At 41.9% G+C, this 22037-nt stretch overlaps 1 protein-coding gene across 4 annotated transcripts in view; it reads right to left on the bottom strand.

Moving 5' to 3' along the window:
• Positions 1-1531: 1531 nt before the first annotated feature.
• Positions 1532-22037, bottom strand: part of UBE2H (ubiquitin conjugating enzyme E2 H) — a 98272-nt gene continuing 77766 nt past the window's right edge. For all 4 annotated transcript variants that reach the window (XM_060020877.1, XM_060020879.1, XM_060020878.1 and 1 more), the window contains exons 6-7: positions 10693-10821; positions 1532-5806 (exon numbers count right to left, since the gene is read on the bottom strand). In XM_060020877.1, coding sequence (XP_059876860.1) covers positions 5682-5806; positions 10693-10821 — 254 coding nt within the window. In that variant the 3' untranslated portion in view covers positions 1532-5681. The remainder of the gene's footprint in view (positions 5807-10692; positions 10822-22037) is intronic.

Below are 22037 nucleotides of genomic sequence, written 5' to 3' on the forward strand. Positions count from 1 at the left end.
CCTCTTGTTGCAGAGCACGGACTCGAGGCGCACAGGCTTCAGTAGTTGTGGTGCTCAGGCTCAGTAGTTGTGGTGCACGGGCTTAGTTGCTCCGCAGCATGTGGGATCTTCTCGGAACAGGGCTCGAATCCGTGTCCTCTGCATTGGCAGGTGGATTCCCAACCACTGCGCCACCAGGGAAGTCCCCCTCATGGGGTTTTTAAAAGCAGCTGCCTGCGTGAGATCAATAGGATGACTGTTCATGTGACCCATAGATCTAATTCTTTCAGCTGGAAAATGGGTGCTCTAAATCCCCAAAGCTCTTTGGGTCCTAAAACTCTAACCTCTGGTCTTGAAACCTTGGTGTTTTTCAGGTTGATATAATATCCTCTCTCAGGATACTGAGTCCTATGGTATGGTTTCATTTCAGAGCCTGTATGGAGTTCTGAGTCACAAAGTGTCAGTCAGAACCTACTAGTTTAGGGACCACATGTTAGAGATGAACCTGAGGCCCACAGAGCTCAAGGCCGCACAGCTGGTTATCAGAAGAGATGGCACCAGGACTCACAGCACTGGTTCCGTCCTTTGGTCCACTGTGACCATGGCTGAGGAGTTAGTGAGGACCAACAGCAAAGCCTTCTGTTGACTGTTTCGTTTCTGAGCACTGGAGGCAGCCAGGGGCGCTTGAGATGTCTGTTGGCAGGGTTCCTGGGTGGCCTTATTACCCTCCTGCTCTCTGGTAGATACAAAGCTGTGCCTACAGTCAACTACATCGGGATGCAGTGAGGAAAAAAAGGGAGTGTGGGAGAAATGAATAAGGAGAAGAAAACAGTGGAAGAGAGTTGGGGGAATGAGGACATGTGACCCAAGGACAACTTTTCCCTTTGTCTAAAGGGTCTCTTCTAACTAAATCCAGCAAAAGTAAATAGACTAATGAGGCAACATCGCCACCTGGTGGCAGATGAGGACATATGCTTTTAGAAAGGAACTGAAATGTTGGGCTAATGCAGTGATCAGCTTCAGAAGCAACACCCACGGCTTTCCCCCTTCCTTGTTGAGGCAGACCAGCCCCAGCAGGAAGCTGTACTGTCTGTGAACTCCAGACCAAGTGGGTACCCTTTGCTCAGCATTAGTTAACAGGGTCTAGAGGTTTGGGCTGAACAGCAACACAGGAGCCATACCTGTTGATCCACATGGGGGTAGGCGGGGTCCTCCAGGCTACAGGACTTCACAGAACAGATGGCTTTTCAAGGCTCTGGTAGAGAAGCCTCAGAGCCAGCCCTGTTTATAGCCAGCAGTCACCTGCCACTCCAGGTATAGGGGTAGGGCTCTTGTAGGCAGGGCCTCTCAGTTACTACTGCCTACATATGACAATCCCTTCCCAAACTAACCCAGTCACCTGCCTCGTAGGAGAGTCTCAGTTAAAAAAAAAAAAAAAAAAAAGCAAGCCATCGTCTGCTGCTCAGAGGAGCCGGATGAGTAGGGAGGGTGTTCTAAAATATCAGGCTTAGTAATCATGGGGGCTATTATCTTATTGATCAAGGTCCAGCCATTTGCCAAGGTATATACACATTTTATTTAAAAAAGTTTACAGTTTTCATTATACACAACTATTAAGAGGTTATAGTCAGAGGAGGCATTTGTCCTGTTGACAGAAGTGCCCACTAGATCATCACAATGCAAGGTAAAAGGTGGAAGGGAGGAGAGGGGGCAAGGAAAAAATAAGTGATAAAAAGCTTAGATTTCAATTAAGGGCTGGTAAGTCCCTTTTATCTCTTCAAGTATCACACAATATGTACCAAATACAATCAGTAAATAATGGCCATTTCTTCCCAAGCCCACGGCCAAGATGAATATTTGCTGAATTAAGAGTCCTGGCCCTTCCTCAGGTGAGTGGAGAAACTGCATACCTGAGGGTTTACTCTCCCTTCCCCCCAAGGGGCCTCCACTCCATTCAGTCCCTAATGGAATCACCAAGGTGTTCAGTGGCCAGAGAAAATATGAACATGGATTCAGAAGTCCAAAGAAATGCAGGTCTTTGAGCTCAATCAGAAATGATTTCAGTCAACAAGGCTGTGAACCCAGTCAGGAAGTTGGTGAGATGAATAAAACTCTAACTTTTGTTAATGGCTTTCACTTTTCTAATTGAGTCCCTAGAACACAGAAGGGTCACATGCCATTTAAAGTCAAACACTAGTTCCCAGAAAGTTGGTATCTAACAACTTCACCACGGGGGCTAGCAGAGGATCTGTCTTTCATGATTCTCAGCCATCCCAATAGGAGGCCTAATAAAAAGCAAGTGTCAGGCCAAGGCCAACTAGGGCTTCAGGGAGCCTTGTGAGGGAAAAAATTCCTTCGAGGGGAGACACTCTTCTGGAGCTTAGATCAGCCAGTTGGCAATTAGAACAGCTTTTGGAGTGGAAGAAAAACGTTAGGTACTGGAGAGAGATATGGCAACTTCTGATAATTATCTCACTAGTATAAAACGCTGGTTGAAACTGCACAGCAACCTCAAGTAGCGCGATACAACTGAAGACAAAAGAGCAAATACGCCAGTGTCTAGGTTGGCTACCTTAAAACGCAACCCACGAGGCCCCGGTGCTGGGGTGGCTGGAGGGTAGCGGATTGCAGGCTGCTGTGGTGCAGCCATCTTGCTTGTTGGTGTTTGGCGAGAGCTGGAGCTCAGTCATTTGAACAGGGGCAAAGAATGGCTTGCGCTGGTAAACCACAAGGCAGGACTTCAAAAATGTTGGGTACTAAAGAAGGGAAGGGAAGGGAAGGGAAACTGCCAGAAGCAGCTCTGACCTACCACCACCACCTTTAAAAGCAATAATGTGCAGCCTTTCTGAGGGGCTCTGAATGCTTCTCTGAGTGTTATGATGGGACAACGTGGAAAAGCTTTTGGTGTCATACCACCCCCTGCTCCAGACTCACTCTACCATCTACTACTGGGGGCCCAGAGTCCTCAGAATCACAGCCAGGCCCTCTTCCAGCTTCCTCTCCTACTCCTACCTCTCGCAGGCACAGGGAAGGGACGAAAAGTTAGTGTAAGAAGGGATTCTGTTCAACATATCAAAAGTCAATTTCCAAGTGGAGAGGAAAAGCTCCACACAGAGCCAAAAACATGCATGGGATCAAGGTTAGTGCCCAAAAAGGATAGACTTGCACAGAATGAGAGGGTACAGTGTGATCTGAGCAGCAATTTCCAGGAGCTTCCAGTGCTAGCAGAGAAGCCTAGTTACACCTTTATCACACAGACTTGGATGGGCGCGCACACACGTGCATACACACTGTAGCCATACTCAGATCTGCTTCTTAACCCCTGCAACCTCCAACAAATCTTCATTTGGAAATTCTGCACCAACAGATTCCTAGTGCTGGAGTTCTCGATCACAGGCAAGCTGATGTCTTTTGGTTAGAGAAACATGGATTTAGTCAGGGAGCAGAGCTGTGGCACTGCTCACATACCATCCCTAAACTTGGTTCTACTAGTTTTTGTTTTTGTTTTTTGACAAGATTAAAAGCAATTATTATCTGGACATTATTTTCTTTGAAAGGTAATTAGAACACTATTGTTTATACAATATTGAAAAAATACAGTTTTTTATTGTTTGAACTCAAATCACCACCCAGCACTTTAAGCCTACCCTAAGTCGCACCTACAAATAACGGTTATAGCACAAGCAAACTGCTAATTCAGCAGGTAAGCAAGTTAGACAGTGCCAGCAGAGACCCTCCCTCCCCCAAAGTAATGAGAAGACAACGTGCTAGATAAGAGTTAAAGTACTCCATTACATGTTAAATAGTTAATACTACCCTTCCAACAAGCCACAAATGCTAGATAGATAACTCAGTACGGTTAACTAACCACAGCCCTACATAACTGCACTTTTAATTTTTTTTTTAAAAAAGAAAACCTTTTGCTTCATGCCCGTAATTAACATAAAATAAGTAAATTCTTTGTTTTTATTTAGGAAAATAATCATGCTAAAAACAAGTTGTACTTTATATAGATTTTCAAAGAAAAGATTGTGCTTTTTGAATAAAAAAGATAGGGTATCTTCAATCTCATTGACTCAAATTTTGCGGAATATAGCACTTATAAACTAAAAACACACAGAGAGAAGGATTAAATTATCCCAGTAGGACATTCAAAAATCATCTCGAGAAGATTTCAGGATTGGCTAATTTTGCTATTGTCCTACTGGTTGTGTCAACCACCCCCCCACCCCCCCCACCAGCTAATGTCTGAAGTTCTCCAAATTCAGCAGGCAACACTCAGATCTGAAAGAAACTCTGCCAGCAACCTGGACATATGGTTAGCTGAGTAAACATTTGATTAGCAGGCATTTAAACTGATTTCCTCTTAACACATACAGGAGAGAAAATTCTCTTCCTTCAAAACCTGTTCTACATCATATTTCTGAATCCTTTCCTCCTATTCAGTCTCACTCTGAAAAAAAAAAAGCTGTTTGTTTTTCCCATGTAGAGTCACTTTGGGTACAAGAACCTTTATTTGTTCCAATTATTACTCATTTTAAATTTAGAATGTGAGTTGGGTCTAAAATACCTATTTCCCACTCCCACGAGCAGACGATGATCAGGCTGCTGCCAAGAGCAGCAGCAGAAGGGAAAACAAAATCAAAACCTGAATGAGAGTACCCAGGAGTCACAGCCACCAGAAGGGTCTTCTTCCCAAGTCTAATGGTCCACTGAGTGGCTGTCCAAGGAGGAGGCCATCTCTTGGTAGGTGAAGATTAAATTTGCAACCTAAGCACAATGCACACACACCAAAAAGAAAAAAAAAAAAAAAACCAAACCCCACAACCATCCTCAAATATAAAGCTCTGAGTCCAGGGTAGCAGTCTCACAGTGGCCAACAATAGGATGAGGATGTGACTCTGCACGTGTTGGATGAGAGGAAACATCTTCCCAGTCACTTTTCTCTTCCTGTCCTGTCCTCTCAAAAAACAGGTCTGGATTACAAATTCTACCCCCAAGAAAAAGAATCAGATTCAGAAAACATTTCCAAAAGGTTCTCCAAAGCAAAACACTTGTGGCTGCAGGGCCTGGTAGCGAGAAGGGCAGGAATCTACATATAAAAATGTACTTAAAATCCAAGTCAAAAAAATTATTAGCTCCCTGTTTTATACTGTTACTCCACAGAAATGGGGCCACCTAGGATGCACAGGAAGAAGCAGCTCTGATTCTGACATGGCTGGCTCTAAATGCTCCCAAGCAGGGCTTTTCCTCCCCAATTTCTTCCTTTCCAGTTTGAAAAAGTACTATTCTATCTTCACATCCAAGAGCTGGTTGGTTTGGTTTGTTTCTTTGGAACCGTCAATAAAAGAAGCAACTTTTTCCTGTTATTTTTACTCATGTCTATCTATCAGAGCGGCTGTTTCTTTTGACAGTTCAGTAGCACACAGGCTGACTTGGCTAAATGGACTTATGAATGCATGCATTCGGACCGCATATTGCTACCAAAATGGAATGTGGGAATATGCTATGCACCTCAGGTTGAGAAATGACCAAGAAATCAAGATCTAAAGGGTGATATATAATATATATATATCAATGCTATTATTCATAAAAACCTTGTTTAGTAATAAAAAAAATTGCTTTGTTTAAATATGAATATTATAGTCTGCTTCTCATGGTTAGGAAATAATAGTCTTTCTGAAAAGCAGGTGCTTTTTTTACTACAACTCCATATCCTGGGCCTCATCTTCCGAAAAGTCAGACATAGAACTCTCCGATGAGCTGTCTCCGGTGCCCTCTTCCTGTTCTTTCAGTGCCTCCTCTGTTGCATATTTCTGGATGTACTCTGCACAGGGGGTTGGGATTAAAAAAACACAAGGATAGTGAGCAGGCAGGCATGTGCTTCAGCGACCCCAAAGCTGGCAAGTCCCAGGGAGGTTCAAGCTTTCCCTATTCGGTTTGGGAAGTAGGGAACAGACAATGACAAAGATGACAGTTATTATAGTCACTAAAGCTAAGGGGAAAATTGTGCAGGGAGGTGTCTTTGGAGTTTATGCATTTCACCCTCTTAGTAAGAGAGGCAAATTTGAACACTTGATTTGCAGGGGAACAGATACACTGCACCACCATGCTAGATCTTCTTTGGGCCATTACCTCCCACGTGGATGTGTAGAAGACAGCAGAGCACCCTGGGCCTCGCCTGCAAGGCTCAGGAAGGTCGGCAGACGTCCAGGACAGTGTCTGGGGTTAACCAGGCCCCAGTTTTCCAGCCAGGGCGCTCCCACTCTCTCCTTGTTGCCTACTGATATGGCTGCACTCCTCCAAACTTGATGGACGGGGGAAATGTAAACCTCACATTTTCTTTTACTTTCTATGTTAATAAAACTATTCACCCCCCAGATAGAACAGGACTAGTTATGATTCCATAGTAACTTATAAGGAAATCCCGCATCATTTTTAGATTTGCAGTTATATAATTACAGTCAGCCCAAATCTATTATTTTAGAAATAGATTTTAGTCTAAACAGATCCTGCCTGTCAGGTTTTTGAAGCAGCTGGTGAAGACAGTCTCTCAATCTGCTCAGGAATGAGCTGCTGCCTGGGGACACAGCTAGCCTGAGTGACTTTACCACCTATTAATTTATTTACCTGAAGATTTATGATGCTATAGCCTAGGCTGTATCTGCTAGCTGAAAAAAATGTTAAGAACTGCTGAATACACAATTAAACGTTTTCCTAGAACTCTAGGTGCAGATGGTTTTTCAAGTAAGTAGCCTACACACAATATGAAAAGACAGGACAGAATCCTATCCAGAAAAACACATCCTCACGTCTGAATGCTTTGTTTTTCCTCCTATGGAGTTGCAGGGACTAGAAGAGAAGGTATATGGGCCAAGTCTGAATGATGCAGTGCAGGGCCAGCTAAGATTATTTTCTATATTTTCAAAGGGCTGTTAAAAAGGAAGAAAGAAAGAAAGAATGAGTATGTGACAGAGACCATATGTGGCCAAATCTGGGCCTTTACAGAAAAAGTTTGCAGGCTTCTGACTTACACCCCTACAGATTCATTGGAGCAAAATTTTATGCTGAGATAATGAGATTTCAAAAGCCCCTGGCTAGGTAGGAACTTGCCTTCATTTTTTTGAGAGTGAGAGAAATGTTTACTGAAGTCTTAGAAATTGTATTTTTATTCTCTATTGGGTTGGCTACTTTTTCTTCCTTTGTAGAAAGAAGTTGCTGCACTTTGGCACTGCTCTTGGACACTGTAAGTCGACACTATCAGCCTTCTTCAGTATATTCAAGGAGACCAATGTGTATTAAGTGCTTACTGGGATAAGGCCTTTCAGGAGATAGAAAAATGAAGAGCAAGGTCACTAATGAGCAGGAAACACAGACAAAGATAAAAGCAGTTAGGGGGTTAAGTGCCATCAGTGGGAAGCAGGAGGAAGGGACTGTGGCTCCTGAGAGCCAGGAAGGCAGTATCTGCACTGACCCTTGAAGCAGCTCTGGCAGCTGCAGCATAGGAGACGCCACTCCAGGGGAAAGGCATAGACAGCCTCGCCGAAGCACAGGGGAGAAGGAAGTGGCTGGGATATTAAAACACATTAAGAGAGAACTATATTTGTTTTCTTTCTTTTAAAAAATCTGAAGCAAGTAAGGCAAAATGTACAGGTTTTGCTACAGTTGGATAGTGGGTACGTAGTTAAGTCACTCTGTTTTTCTGTATGGTTGAAAACTTTCCCTGAAGAACTAAGGAAGCAGATACAGTTGGGTATCTAAAATTCATCCAATTTGTGCGTTACATATTGATATATTTAGAGGAGTAAAGGCAAAGATGTAGATCACACACAGTAACAAGAGAGCCCTGAATGGCAGGCTAAGATGCCACTCAGGGAAGGTTTTTGAGAAGTGACATATCTTTAGACAGCTCCAACGGTGCCCCATCCTACAGACAGTCCAATATTTCTTTTTTCTTTTTTTTTTGCGGTACACGGGCCTCTCACTGTTGTGGCCTCTCCCATTGCGGAGCATAGGATCCGGACACGCAGGCTCAGCGGCCATGGCTCACGGGCCCAGCCACTCCGCGGCATGTGGGATCTTCCCAGACCAGGGCACGAACCCGTGTCCCCTGCATCGGCAGGCGGACTCTCAACCACTGTGCCACCAGGGAAGCCCAATAATTTACAAGATAAAATAGCACCAACTAAATATGAATCATGTTCACGGTAAGAAAGGTTACATACACTGACCTCAGATGTCAGGTGTGGAAACTGACTACCTGGAGGGGATTATCTAAAGCGGTAAGGGGTGAATTAGCTCCCTAACGGGTGGAGGAAGGAGAGAGGGGCCGAAGGACCCAAATCTTATGAGAATGATCACGTTTAGGAATGGAACGAGAAAAGTTTTCAGAAAGGTAAGGGGTAAAATACCAAAGCTGCAGAGAGGAAAATGGGTCATGAGAAAAATCCAAATGATTAAGAAGACAGGAGGACTTTCCTGGTGGTGCAGTCGTTAAGAATCCTCCTGCCAATGCAGGGGACACAGGTTCGAGCCCTGGTCCGGGAAGATCCCACATGCTGCGGAGCAACTAAGCCCCTGCGCCACAACTACTGAGCCTGTGCTCTAGAGCCTGTGAGCCACAACTACTGAGCCCGCACGCCTAGAGCCCGTGGTCCACAACAGGAGAAGCCCCTGATCGCCGCAACTAGAGAAAGCCTGCATATAGCAGTGAGACCCAATGCAGCCACAAAAAAAAAAAAAAAAAAAAGAGGAGAGAGGAGGGGAAACAAACAGCAGGACTCCTAAAGGAGTCCACAGAAACAGATAAAGGCTTCCGACATGGGGATACCTTTGAGTATGGGGGTGGTGGGTAACCAGGAAGAGAAGGAAGACCAACAGTGCTAGGAGGAAGGATAAATGGAGAACAAGATCATGTTGGTGGGGGGACTGGGTCCGAGAAATAAGATCTCTTATTTCCTGTAGGAAGAAACAAAGAAAAGATTGGCGGGGGCGGGGGGGGGCCCCGATATATATAAAGGTAGGAAGCTGGGGTGAGCTCAGGTCTGATAGTCATGATCTTCTCAGATTACTAAGGAAGTGATAGCCAACACTAATGTTTCAGAAATCTAGAGCCCCCTAAGCTAGAGCTTGCTGTTCAAAGATAAAAACGTAGGTTAGGTTCCTTTTGTAACTGGGACTATAACAGATATGTACTAAAACAGGAATAGTGTTAAATAGAGGCATAATGAATACAAGAACTATAGAAATATGCTCTGCACAGAGATATCTGTGGGTTGCAGACACTGTTAAGTGATTCTTATGTCAAAGTAAGACAGTCTCATAACAGAATTTTATCTGCTTAAAAATGAAATACATGTTTTCTTGAATTATGTTTCTTTGGCTATGTCTGGTTACATAAATTAGATATTAATTTGCAAAGCACCTGAGACCTAAGTAAGTTAATTAGAGTAGATTTATTTTTACTTTATCTCAACAAAAAGTACCAAACAATACCCTACGAGACCAGGGAAGAAGGAGAAGACGAAGAAAAGGAAAAACTACTGTTTAACAAATAGGCCCAGATGCTCACATCCTGTCTCATACTTTCATATTTAAGAGTGAAGACCTATGCATTCTGGGCTCTCATAAATTATTTCTACTGCCATCTCCTGCAAATGTACTCAGAGGGGCTATACACTTTGCAGAAGCTCATGTTCTGAGCTGCTGTGCAGATGAACGAGTCAAGCTAAAAATTGGGTAAATACCAATGCCTGCCATTTGTTAAGAAGAGTAGGCCTATTTTCATGGACTTTGAACTCCTCTCCTTTCTGGTGGAACTTTATGTATCTAGACTTTTCACTATGAAAGTTCTCAAACATACACAGAGGTAAAAGGACAACGTGGTGAATGCTGGTAACCCTGTGTGTAGCTTTAGCTGTTCTTTCACAACCACATTTTCATTTTAATGAAATTCCCATTAGCCTGTAAACTGAGAATGGGAAAACAGGATCCTAAATCTTAAAGGATGAGCTAACTAGTGCTACCACCATTTGCACATTTCTAAACTTTAATAGCACATTTTAAGTTTTAATAGAAAAATCCATAGCACCAGGGCACTGGGGCCAGGTATCTGCAGTAGAAATGTGCCTTCGATGTAAACTTCCCAAAATGTAAAAGCAAATCAGTATGGGACCAAGAAAAGAAGCCAGTTGGGTAATTTTTATTCAACAGGTAAAATGATATAATAAAACGAAGTCTAAAGATGAATTTGGTAATTATTTCCCAACTCCCAAAGTTAACTGCTGTCCTGAAGGGCCAGGATGATTCCATTTATAAACCAATGTGAGACTATGCCTTTCAATTAATACTTTACTCTCCAGTCCAATTTTCTAATTTTCTAAGACAAGAGGAAGCAAATGAAAGCAAAGGTTCTTTCATATAGGGGGTCACAGGGATTTCTGGCAGGGTTATGTCTACTTACCACCCAACTAATAAGTCACCCATTTCCTCATCTTTCCTTTTTTGCTTTCTCTCTCCTTTCTTGCTGAAACCTCCAGCTTTCTAAAGGTGTCTCTGACCCTTGAACCTACAGAGGCTAGTGAGCTCTGCTCTGGCCCACAGCTGTCTCTTTTTAGGCCTGAGAAAAATTACGAGTAACTAAGAAGGGCTTTTAATGATCAAAACCTAACAGACTTAAGTTCTTCTGTCTCAAGGCTAAGCTATTTGCCTTACCTTTAATTTTCTGCTTGTATTCTTCTGGTCGATGGAGGTACATAGCTGCAGCGTCACCATTGAGAGGATCTATGGGGTTGGGATAGGCCAACAACTGGGGCAGGAAGGACTCAAATATATTGGTAAGATCTGAAAAACAAGCAAGAAATATATCATGCATGGAACAAGCAAGTTCACCTAAAATTCACTTGAATTCAGTAGTCAACATATTTAACTACACTGATATTTTTTCATAAAATAGTGGTCCATTACATGTGACTTATATATTCCTTTCAATACCAATTTTTAATTTTAATTTGAAGAACCAGGTACACTTGGTATTCTCTTTGAAAGGCAACTGTCCCAATTCGAATTCACTCCACTCTGTAAACTGAGATTTTAGAAATACTACATGGTTTATTAAAACTTGTACCCCAATACTGTACAGCACTCTACATTCTTACAAAGCAAGCAGTTAATTTCTTAACATTGCCATTTTCTACAGCTTTGAAAATCCCCACTCTGAAAGTATTCAAGCACCAGATCTTAAAAGAACTGAATACAATTATATAAGCCTTGACATTTAATTCAATTCTCCTAACTTCTAATGGAGGTAAATATAACCAGTTTTTCAATTATTCTAGGTAATGAGGGTAGGAACCTATATGAATCACTTAAAATCATAATCATAAGACAGATAAGTACCAATTTACTGCTTTTATTAATAATCATTTTAATAAACATTAACAACTCCCTTCTTACTAGATTCAGCACAAGGTGCTGGGTGCACATCTACATACACAGCAAAAACAACAAAAACCCTGCAGTTACCTAGTGTTTTATAAAGGAAGTAGGGCTTGAAAACCTGTAAAATAAACCACATATCCACATAACTTCAGAGATGCTCTAACTTCCATTCTATTCGCTGCTCAGTTAGCAGACAGTGAACTGTGGAACCTTAGCGCTTCCATCTCTCTGCCCACTCTAGTTACTCATCATGTTTTATAAAAAACATTTCTGTTTCAAGAGGGAATGCTAAAGTATAGTAGCATAGAAACTACTCTTCAATTTATTCTGCTTTTCTAATGGATTTTGTTTTAGAGTGAGTGCTCTCATGCAGTATTGTAAGTGAATGTTTTGTCAAGCCATGTCACTTTAGATTAATGATTCTCAGCCAGGGGTGATGTTGCTTCCCAGCGGCCACTTGGCAATGTGTAGAGAAATTTCTGGTTGTCACAACCGGGTGGGGGAAGGTGCAGGGGTGCCACTAGCGTCTACTGGACAGAGGCCAGGGATGCTGCTAAACATCCTACAACACAATGCACAGGATAGCCCTTCACAACAAATAATTATCTGGGACCAAAATGTCAATAGTGCTGAGGTTGAGAAACCCTGGTCTAGATAAAAGGGGTCAGCAAACTTTTTCGTAAAGGGCCAGAGTAAATACTAATTTAGGCTTGGTGGGCCACATTTGGTCTGTCACAGCTACTCAACATTCAGCCCTGCCACTAGCACAGAAGCAGCCATAGATAATAGATAAACAGATGGGTGTGGCTGTGTTCCAATAAAACTATATACAAAATCAGGCAGCCAACGTTTGCTGACCTCTGCTCTAGAAAATCCTATGAGAAGCAGATCATCCTTGTCACTATAAGGTAAAAAAACTGAGCAGTCAAAAAAAACCTAGAGCTGCACTATTCAATAGAACTTTCTGCAATGATGATAATGATCTGCATCTGCTACCAATATGGTAGCCATGTGGCTACTGAGCACATGAAATATAGCTGGTTTGACTGTGAGGACTAAATCTTTCATCTTTAATTCTAATTAATTTAAATTTAAATAACTACATGTGGCTAGTAGATCCCATATTGGACCACTCAGGTCTACAGAGTGATATATGGACTGTGCTAGCTGTACTTCATGACAGCCAGCACAGTCCTATCCTCATGCACCAGATACTAACACAGAGCAGGTTTACCTTCAACCCCAACTTAGGGACTTGGTATTACTGATAAGGCCAACTTTCCAAAGAACCACATTAAAGTAAAATTCCCACGTACCAGGAAACAAATGCAGAGATCCTTAATCAAAAAAGCAAAACAAAAATGATCTTCCAACATAACCCCAACCATCCGTGGCAGGATTTTCACTGCTGTTTTACATATATATATTTTAAAGGAAGCAACATATTTAACAAACCAATAACTATTCATGGTACAAAATCATTGAAACTATTTGTAAATGCTAAGGGACAGAGAAAAATGCTTATGTTCTAATGCTGAATAGAGAAAGTCTGTAAAATATTATGTTCTCTAGAATTACAATGATGTACACAGTATGATGCATAAAAATATTTTAAAAGTTATGCATAAGAATATTTTAAAAGTTATGTTGGACTTCCCTGGTGCTCCAGTGGTAAAGAATCTGCCTTCCAATGCAGGGAACACAGGTTCAATCCCTGGTCAGGGAACTAAGATCCCACATGCCGTGGGGCAACTAAGCCCGTGCACTGCAACTATCGAGCTTGAATGTCTCAACGAGAGAGCCCGTGTGCTGCAAACTACAAAGCCCATGCGCTCTGGAGCCCGCAGGCCACAACTAGAGAGAAGCTCGAGTGCCACAACGAAGAGACCACGCACTGTAATGAAGGATCTCACAGGCCTCAATGAAGATCCTGTGTGCCCCAGCTAAGACCTGACATAGCCAAAAAAAAAAAAAGGAAAAATTAAAAGTAAATAAAAATTTTAAAAAAGTTATGTCAAAGCAAAAGGCTTGTATTTTCACACTTCAAATGACACTTTACTTTTTTTGCCTTTAAAAATAGTATTTGCATATAAATGTGTCCTTTCTACTTTTGCATATGTTTGAAACATTTAATAAAACATGGAAAGTCTGAAAAAAATTTTCCTCTCTTTACCCTTAAGTGGGTGGGTTATCAAGACAATGGTAGAAAATGCTAAAAGGTAAGCAAATTAAGAAGAAAAGGGGTGTGAACCCCAAGTTTTACAAACTGAACATGATCCCAAAGCAGAGTTACAGTAACACTAATAATAGTAACAGTAATAGTAATGGCAGCAAGAGTTTACACTTACACAGCCCTTACTACAAGCCAGGCCCTGTAAACACTTTACATATACACTCCTTTTTTTTTTTTTTCCGGTACGCGGGCCTCTCCCGTTGCGGAGCACAGGCTCCAGACGCGCAGGCCCAGCGGCCATGGCTCACGGGCCCAGCCGCTCTGCAGCACATGGGATCCTCCTGGACCAGGGCACGAACCCGCGCCCCCTGCATCGGCAGGCGGACTCCCAACCACTGCGCCACCAGGGAAGCCCCTATATACACTCTTAATTTCACTACAGCCAATGAGGTAGGTACCATTACTATCTCCATTTTGCATATGGGGAAAATGAGGCACAGAGAGGTTAGGTAACTTGTCCAAGGGGCTGGGTTTCAAACCTGGGCTTATGCACTACACTGCTTCTGTTAGTGGATGAAAGGAACACTGTCTCAACCATGATGGCAAAAGCTCCCCACATCTCTGCATCAAACTGTATACCCTCAGAAATGGCCACCCTCCTCCCCAAAGTTTCTCTTTCTCACATGTTCAAGGCCAACAGGATGGTCTCTAAGCAGAGAATGTTCAGGAGTAAACTGGGGGCCTCTCCTGCCACATCAGCATTATTGGTGCTGCCCCCAAAAGATTAACAGCTGAATGTTCCTATCAAACAACAAAAAACTTGAAAAAAAATAAAGTGCAGGTTTTAAGTTCAGAAGCACTTCAGGACTTGAGAAATACTGCAGACAACATGTCTCATAACTAGGTGTTTCATGTGTTCCAGGAAAAGATTTTATACCCCTCACCATTACTTTTAAGTTTTTCAAGCTACCAATAAGTGGCTTTGCCTATGTATTTGTTCCAAACAAATAAAAGAACCCTCAATTAAAAAAAAAAAAAAGAACCTTCAATTATTGGTTTCTCCTTTCCTGTGTCTACTGTCTTCCGACATCAACATACTTTTGATCCACTTTACAGATGTGCTGAGTCACACCTCTAAAACAGAAGAGCAGGAAAGGAAAAGTACGCAGCCCAGTTTTGGGTAAAGATGACAGCTTTTGAAGGCCAGGATGTTGTTGCCATGGCCATTTTATTTATTTATTTATTTATTTTTTTTTTTTATTAACATCTTTATTGGGGTATAATTACTTTACAATGGTGTGTTAGTTTCTGCTTTATAACAAAGTGAATCAGTTATACATATACATATGTTCCCATATCTCTTCCCTCTTGCGTCTCCCTCCCTCCCACCCTCCCTATCCCACCCCTCCAGGCTGTCACAGAGCACCGAGCCAATATCCCCGTGCCATGCGGCTGCTTCCCTCTAGCTATCTACCTTACTACGTTTGTTAGTGTGTATATGTCCATGACTCTCTCTCGCCCCGCCATGGCCATTTTAAAGCAGTAAAGTATTCCTGAAAGTGGCTAACAGAATGACTACCATTGAGAGGTTCCTCCCCAAAGAAACATCTCTCAAACATGCAGATGTGCACAAAATCTTCTTTCAAGATAAATATTCTAGCAGAAGAGACATAAACCATAAGCCAAGAATGAAATAAAGATACTCATCTTTGGAAAAATCCATCATAATAAAAATTTTTCCCCCTAGAATTGTTAATAATATAAAACATCTATCAGTTCCAAAGTCTTTTAAAAAACACTGACCTTCCACTTTTTGGAAGGGAGAGAACCAGACATGGATCGCACAATCTACAGATTACAGTCAGTGCCCCCATTACTGGATACCTTAATTTTTTTTTTTTTTGCGGTACGCGGGCCTCTCACTGTGGTGGCCTCTCCCATTGCAGAGCACAGGCTCCGGACGCGCAGGCTCAGCGGCCATGGCTCACGGGCCCAGCCGCTCCGCGGCATGTGGGATCTTCCCGGACCGGGGCACGAACCCGTGGTCCCCTGCACTGGCAGGCGGACTCTCAACCACTGCACCACCAGGGAAGCCCTGGATACCTTAATTTTTAAAGAAAGTCCCAAGAACCCTGATAAGTATGGTCTACCATGAGCAAACAGCTCTTACTTTTGCCTTGGACTAAATCAGCACTTACCAAAATGCAGTTCATTAGGACTGATTCTTCAACCTGATCTTACAGTATTAATGTTAACAATATTACAACACTCATAGTTCAGCTTAGGCACATAAACTAATGATTTATATCCATATTTAATTTTTAAAAACACTCAAATTATACTTATCTCTCATCAAAAGCAGCATTTACCCCACTCAGTCTACAGCAATGGTTCTTGGGCAAGTCTAGGTCCTGGTTGTTCGTCCATTAAAATTACCCACAGGGTTTTTCAAAATATGCATACCTACCCCAGGGCTTCTGATTTAGGATTGGTTAGCATCTGCATGTTTGTGATACGTGTGCAGAAATGCACTGCCTACTCTACACACTCCTAACCCCAGAGATCAAATGGGAAGAGCTATGTGCTTGTGGGTTCTCTAGCTCAAGAAAATGTTTAGGTCTTGACAGCTAAGCTGCTGAAGAGGCTCTAATTTAGTAGCCCTCCCTGACCCTTTCATTGTCCTTTTTCTGCACACTGCTGTCACCATCATTCACTCCAGGTGGAGGTATTCCAAACTATAGGTAGGAAAGCAGGTCTCTTCCTCTCTGCATCTCAATTTCTTCATCTGCAAAAAGAGAATACTGCAGCTCCTTACAAGAAGAAATACACATTTCTAAAAATGACTATAAAATAGGCTTCAAACTACATCAAAGGACTAAAATATTAATACAAATATGCCATCTTCTCAGAAGAAATTACAGCTACCTGTATCCCTCAAGGAATACTTATTAATAATTAAAATGAGTCACTCACACAAAAATGCACCAATTCTTTTTTTTTTTGTCTGTGTCGGGTCATCGTTGCTGTGTGCGGGCTTTCTCTAGTTGTGGCAAGCGGGGGGCTACTCTTCATTGCAGTGCGCGGGCTTCTCATTGCAGTGGCTTCTCTCATTGTGGAGCATGGGCTCTAGGCACGTGGGCTTCAGTAGTTGCGGCACTCGGGCTCAGTAGTTGTGGCTCGTGGGCTCTAGAACGCAGGCTCAGTAGCTGTGGCGCACGGGCTTAGTTGCTCCGTGGCATGTGGGATCTTCCCGGACCAGGGGTCGAACCCGTGTCCCCTGCATTGGCAGGCGGATTCTCAACCACTGTGCCATCAAGGACACCCTGCACCAATTCCTAAAGTAAAGCCACCCTACTCCAGGTGACTCACAAAAAGATGGGTACATGGCTTAAAAGAGAAGACACTCAGGAGGGGATGAATCACATATCTCATGTTTTATTCTTGGCTGTTTATGAACCAGTGACCATAAGTTATTTCTTCTTCCTCTATTTCCTTTGAACATTAAAATGGAAACCTTTGTAAAGCATACTGCTATCTTCAGGTTAAAACCCTGTGGATGCCAAAGCTTGATTTGGTCAGCCCCATCAGGAACCACAATTACCAAGCCAGCAGTCCTCTCAGAGACTTGAACTTGCATTATCTTTGTTTGTTTTTCAGATTTAACACCCCAAATGCTGTGACTCAGGAAACACCACCATGGTACAGCACAGTCACGGCCAGGTACCACCAGCCATCATAGCCCTTCTCCCTTCTCCAATGCCACCTATCCTTCCCCCCTTTTCTCACCCCACTCCTTGTTCCCCAGATGTCCGAGGCCCTGGGTTCCTTCTTTTTAAAGCCAAACAAACAAAAAACATACAAAAAAACTTGTTTGGAAAGACATCAGCCACTTGCTCAGCAATGTGAATTCTGTGGTCTTTGTAATACAGAGTGTATTTTATACTCTTACTCCAGGAAGCTCATCATCTCACAATTTTAAAGAAATAAGTCTATGCTGATAACTAGCAAATCCTTCTAATTGGTCCTTTACATTTCTGGTCTTAAACATGCCTAAAATTATTTCCCTGAACACCTATTCCTTTCTCCTAAAACCTAGATCGACGGCTCCAAACCTCCGGAAGGACCTTGGTTAGGCCTTCCTCCTTTATTCCATGTACTCAGTCAATTTCCCAGACTCACTATTAATCCTAGTGAAATGCCTCTAGTTCCTCTTCTGTTTCCACTGGCATGTAACTACATCAAGCCCAATGTATCTTTCTAGACCTGGATTAGGACAACCATCTCTGGATGGCCTTCCAGCCTCCAAACTCTTACCTTTGGAAGCAGAGAACACTTCCTTAAAACACTCAGGTCATTGCCCATCAAGAGCAAGTTCCTTTTCTTTTCCTACAAAACTTCGTACTCCAGAAGCATGCTATCCAAACAAACTTACATTTTTCTGACCTTCTCCCTCCTGGAGGACTCCTGGCTTCCAAAGCTCAGAATCACTGAGTTAGCCATGACTCCTTAAGGTATTTAACTGTTTTGTAATTCAATAGGGAGCAGGGCTAAAAGGAGAGGAAGAAAGGAAAAGTCCTGCTCACAATCAGAGAGGTAAAAAGCTGGGTAAAAACCCACAAGAAGTAGATTCTAGTGAACCAGAACCAATGACTGCGACCTCCTCTTTCCATGGCTTTTGGCCATTATAGTTGAAGCTGATGGCTAAATAAGTTGAGATCACCTGGGAATTAAAACCATGTTATCCGGGGCTTCCCTGGTGGCACAGTGGTTGAGAATCCGCCTGCCAATGCAGGGGACACAGGTTCGATCCCTGGTCCAGGAAGATCCCACATGCCGCGGAGCAACTCAGCTTGTGCGCCACAACTACTGAGCCTGTGCTCTAGAGCCCGTGAACCACAACTACTGAGCCCACGTGACACAACTACTGAAGCCTGTGCACCTAGAGCCCGTGCTCCATAACAAGAGAAGCCACCGCAATGAGAAGCCCGCGCACCGCAACAAAGAGTAGCCCCTGCTCTCCGCAACTAGAGAAAGCCCGCGCGCAGCAACCAAGACTCAACTCAGCCAAAAATACAATAATTTTAAAAAACCAAACAAACCCATGCTATCCTTGATTTGCTAGAGAAAATCATCAGCTGACCTTTCAAAATCCCATTGATTGACTTTGCTCATCTTATAAAGAACTGTAATTAATTCATCATATTGCTAAGCAAGCCATGAATTTATAGTTACATGTTCAAAATAAAAACAATCATAGAATTCCATTTCATTTGCTCAAGGTTTTTTTTTTTTTGTCCTTTTTTTTGGGGGGGGTGGTATCTAACAATATGTATGAAAATACACTGACATATATGTGGTCAAAGTTTACAAGACTGAAAGAGGACAAATAAAATTTCCAGATTTCTTCAGGTTATCTAAGAATTTTGGGTTAATTAATAGATCTTTACTTTTCTACTCTTGTCAGCTCTTAAGAAGTTGCACTATTAATGATGAATTTGAGTCTTTTACTTTAATTTTCTTCTGCTTGTAGTCTGTGAATACTAAAAACAGTGAAATTCTACCCCCTAAAAGGAGGAGGAGCCAGAAACCTATACCTCTCTTCAGCTGGAGGATCAGCATTGCATATAGTCAAGCAGTTGTTATGTATGAAAGACTGAGTAAGCAGTGGGCCCTAAAAGGTGACAGACATCCCCTAGAGGAAAACCTCAATAAAGCCAATTAGGAGGAATGCCTTCAGATAGGCAGGTAGATTTGAAAAAAGAAATGGCCTTGAGATTAAATATTCTCTTACTAGCTGTTTGAGGGCACACATGTGGCAAGCTGAAGCAGACCACCACAAAGACTTGTGTGGTGCTGTGACACAGAACCAGCTGGCCACTGAATGCTAACATGCTTTAATGGAATAATACATACAGCAAACCAGTATCCCAGGTGATATATTCAAGAATGTGTCCAATCACTTAACTGAGAGGGTCTTCTGTGTGGATAAAATATACAAAGGGTGTGAAACTCATTAGATGTACACGTGATCTCGTGTTAGTCCATGCGGATCTTTTAAAGATAGAATAAAGTCTCATGAAGAGGGTCATGCATGCAAAAAACAAAACTCTTCTCTCCTCACACCTCTTAAAAAAGAGAGAGAGCAATCAGCAGGAATTAATAAGAATCAGCAAACACTTGAAGAATTTTTGCAATATTCCTGAGAGATATACTTAATCTCACTACACTACCATTACACTTTTTTAAGTATTCCAAGCTAAAAATAGGTATTCCTGTTATATGTGGGAAAGAGCAATGTCAAAGACATAGGGTACTAATTAAAACTTGGTGGAATACCAGATATATCCTAACTGCCAGATCACCAGGTCACCAACCAGAGGTGTGTAGTTTTATAACACGGAACGTTTTAAAGCATTCCACTGTCTTAGAAAATCATCTTCCATCCATTGCCTAATTGCAACTCCCTCTCCACAATGTATTTAAACCGTAGAGATCTGCAGAAGGAAATGAATGCTACTACATAGATCAGAATGAAGAAAACAGACTTTTGTTCACCAAAAAACATTCCCCTTGTTGCCATGTCGATCTCAAAACACTTCCCACCTTACTTAGGTGTTCTTGAGAGGTCAATTCATCCTCGTTTAAACCTGGTATGACCCTGCTTACCTTAAAAGATTGCAAGCTAAAACACGGTAGTAGGATTTGTTATTACCCTTCTAGAAATGAGGGCAGTTAATGTATAATTAGCTAGTTGGGTATTCTTACAGTCATACTAAAATTCATTATTAAAGTTTTAAATTACTAGGCAATAATTTAGTTTGTCTTTAATGTCAGAAAAGAACAAGATAACTTCATGCAATTATAAGATAAATGACCATGCATGGGGAAAGACTTTACCTAGACACAGTGATCACAAGCAAATGAAGACAAAACAAATCCATAAAATCACAATGGAGCCCTGAAGCTACAGCCCCAAAGAAAGAAAAACATGGCTGTGGCTGTCTTTCAGGACCATAGCCTGGCTCATATCCCACGATCCACAAAGCCTGGACCACTCCATGGTTCTAATGCTGACTGTCAGTGAATGTGGTGTTTTTAACGAATTTCTGCTAGGTTGTTCAACCCAAGAAAGCCCCATTTTTCTATGTATAGCTAATTAAACTCCTGGGGCACATGCCAACACCAAATCTAAATATTTACAAGCAGACAAAGGAGGTGGATCATGGAGCTAGCATTGTGGAAACCATCAAATCCCAAACTCAGCATATTTCTTCTTTATCTACTACAGCTGACCTTTCTCCATAGTACTAGAAAGAAACTGCTCTACCTGGGTCTGTCTAGGAGACTCATAATGACATCCAGCTGTTCCAAAAGCAGGATGATGTTTGTGATTCCAGCATGGATGGATCAATACTGAGTTCTCAAGCCTGTTGAAACAGTGGTTGCTGGCCACTCAATCATCCATGCAGATAGATAAATGTATCTCTTATCTCTGCAACTATACTAAAATGTCTAGAAACATAGCTAGCAAACACTCATGCAGCATAAAGCATTATTTTAAGATAAAGTTACCCTCAGCCAAAATTTGAGTTGTTTGGAAAGATTCACAGGCTACCTGACTGAAAAGAGGTATGTAATAACAATGTACTTCCAACATGAAAAGGCTTAAATTCATTTAGCCGCTTAAAATCATTAGGTTACAGCATAGTACTATTAAGTAAATTTATGATTTAAAATTTTTCTAAATGCCTAGTAAAAAGAAGCACTGTTTCTCCTAATTCTAATCCCAAAGTTCCTGAAGCATTCCTTTTGTTGTAGTCAAACTCATTTGTCTGTTACTGACTGCCCCCCCAAATGACTCTAGGGGAAATAATTTCCCAAATGTTGATTTTTCTCACCAGCAAAATAAGAGGACTATCCAGTCCATTGGCTAGCAACCCTAAAGGTGAGAATAAAATTATAAACTGCCCAATTTTATATGAAAATTGTCTTCTACATTACTTGTCCACAACTTAGTCCACAAATAAGTAATTTACCAAGTCAGTCGAGAAATGAGTAAAACGAAAGTCGGAGAGAGAAACACAATTTACGAGGGTCAAGTATGCATGGCTCAGAATGGCGGGAGGGAAACTGAAGCTGTACTGCAGTGAAGGTACCTGAGCTTCCAGGAGTGTGGGGTGAAAACACAACTATGGATAAAATATATTTGAGTAAAAAGGAAAACAGAAAACAAGCTACCTATGGCTTAATGAACTTTCCTTTCATCAGTCTTTAAAATTAGTTGTTTTTGAAATTGAAATCCAGATCCCCTTGGCTGAATTTTAAGTTTTCCAGAGCTTTTATCATTCCTGTCTGGAAGAGCACGAAGGGATGTAAAAAAAAAAAAAAAAAAAGATGCCATCATACAGGAAGCCAAAATGAATCAATTCTGTGATGGCATCTGCTA

The sequence above is a fragment of the Delphinus delphis genome, chromosome 9 (genome assembly GCF_949987515.2).
Source record: "Delphinus delphis chromosome 9, mDelDel1.2, whole genome shotgun sequence".
Lineage (NCBI taxonomy): Eukaryota > Metazoa > Chordata > Mammalia > Artiodactyla > Delphinidae > Delphinus > Delphinus delphis.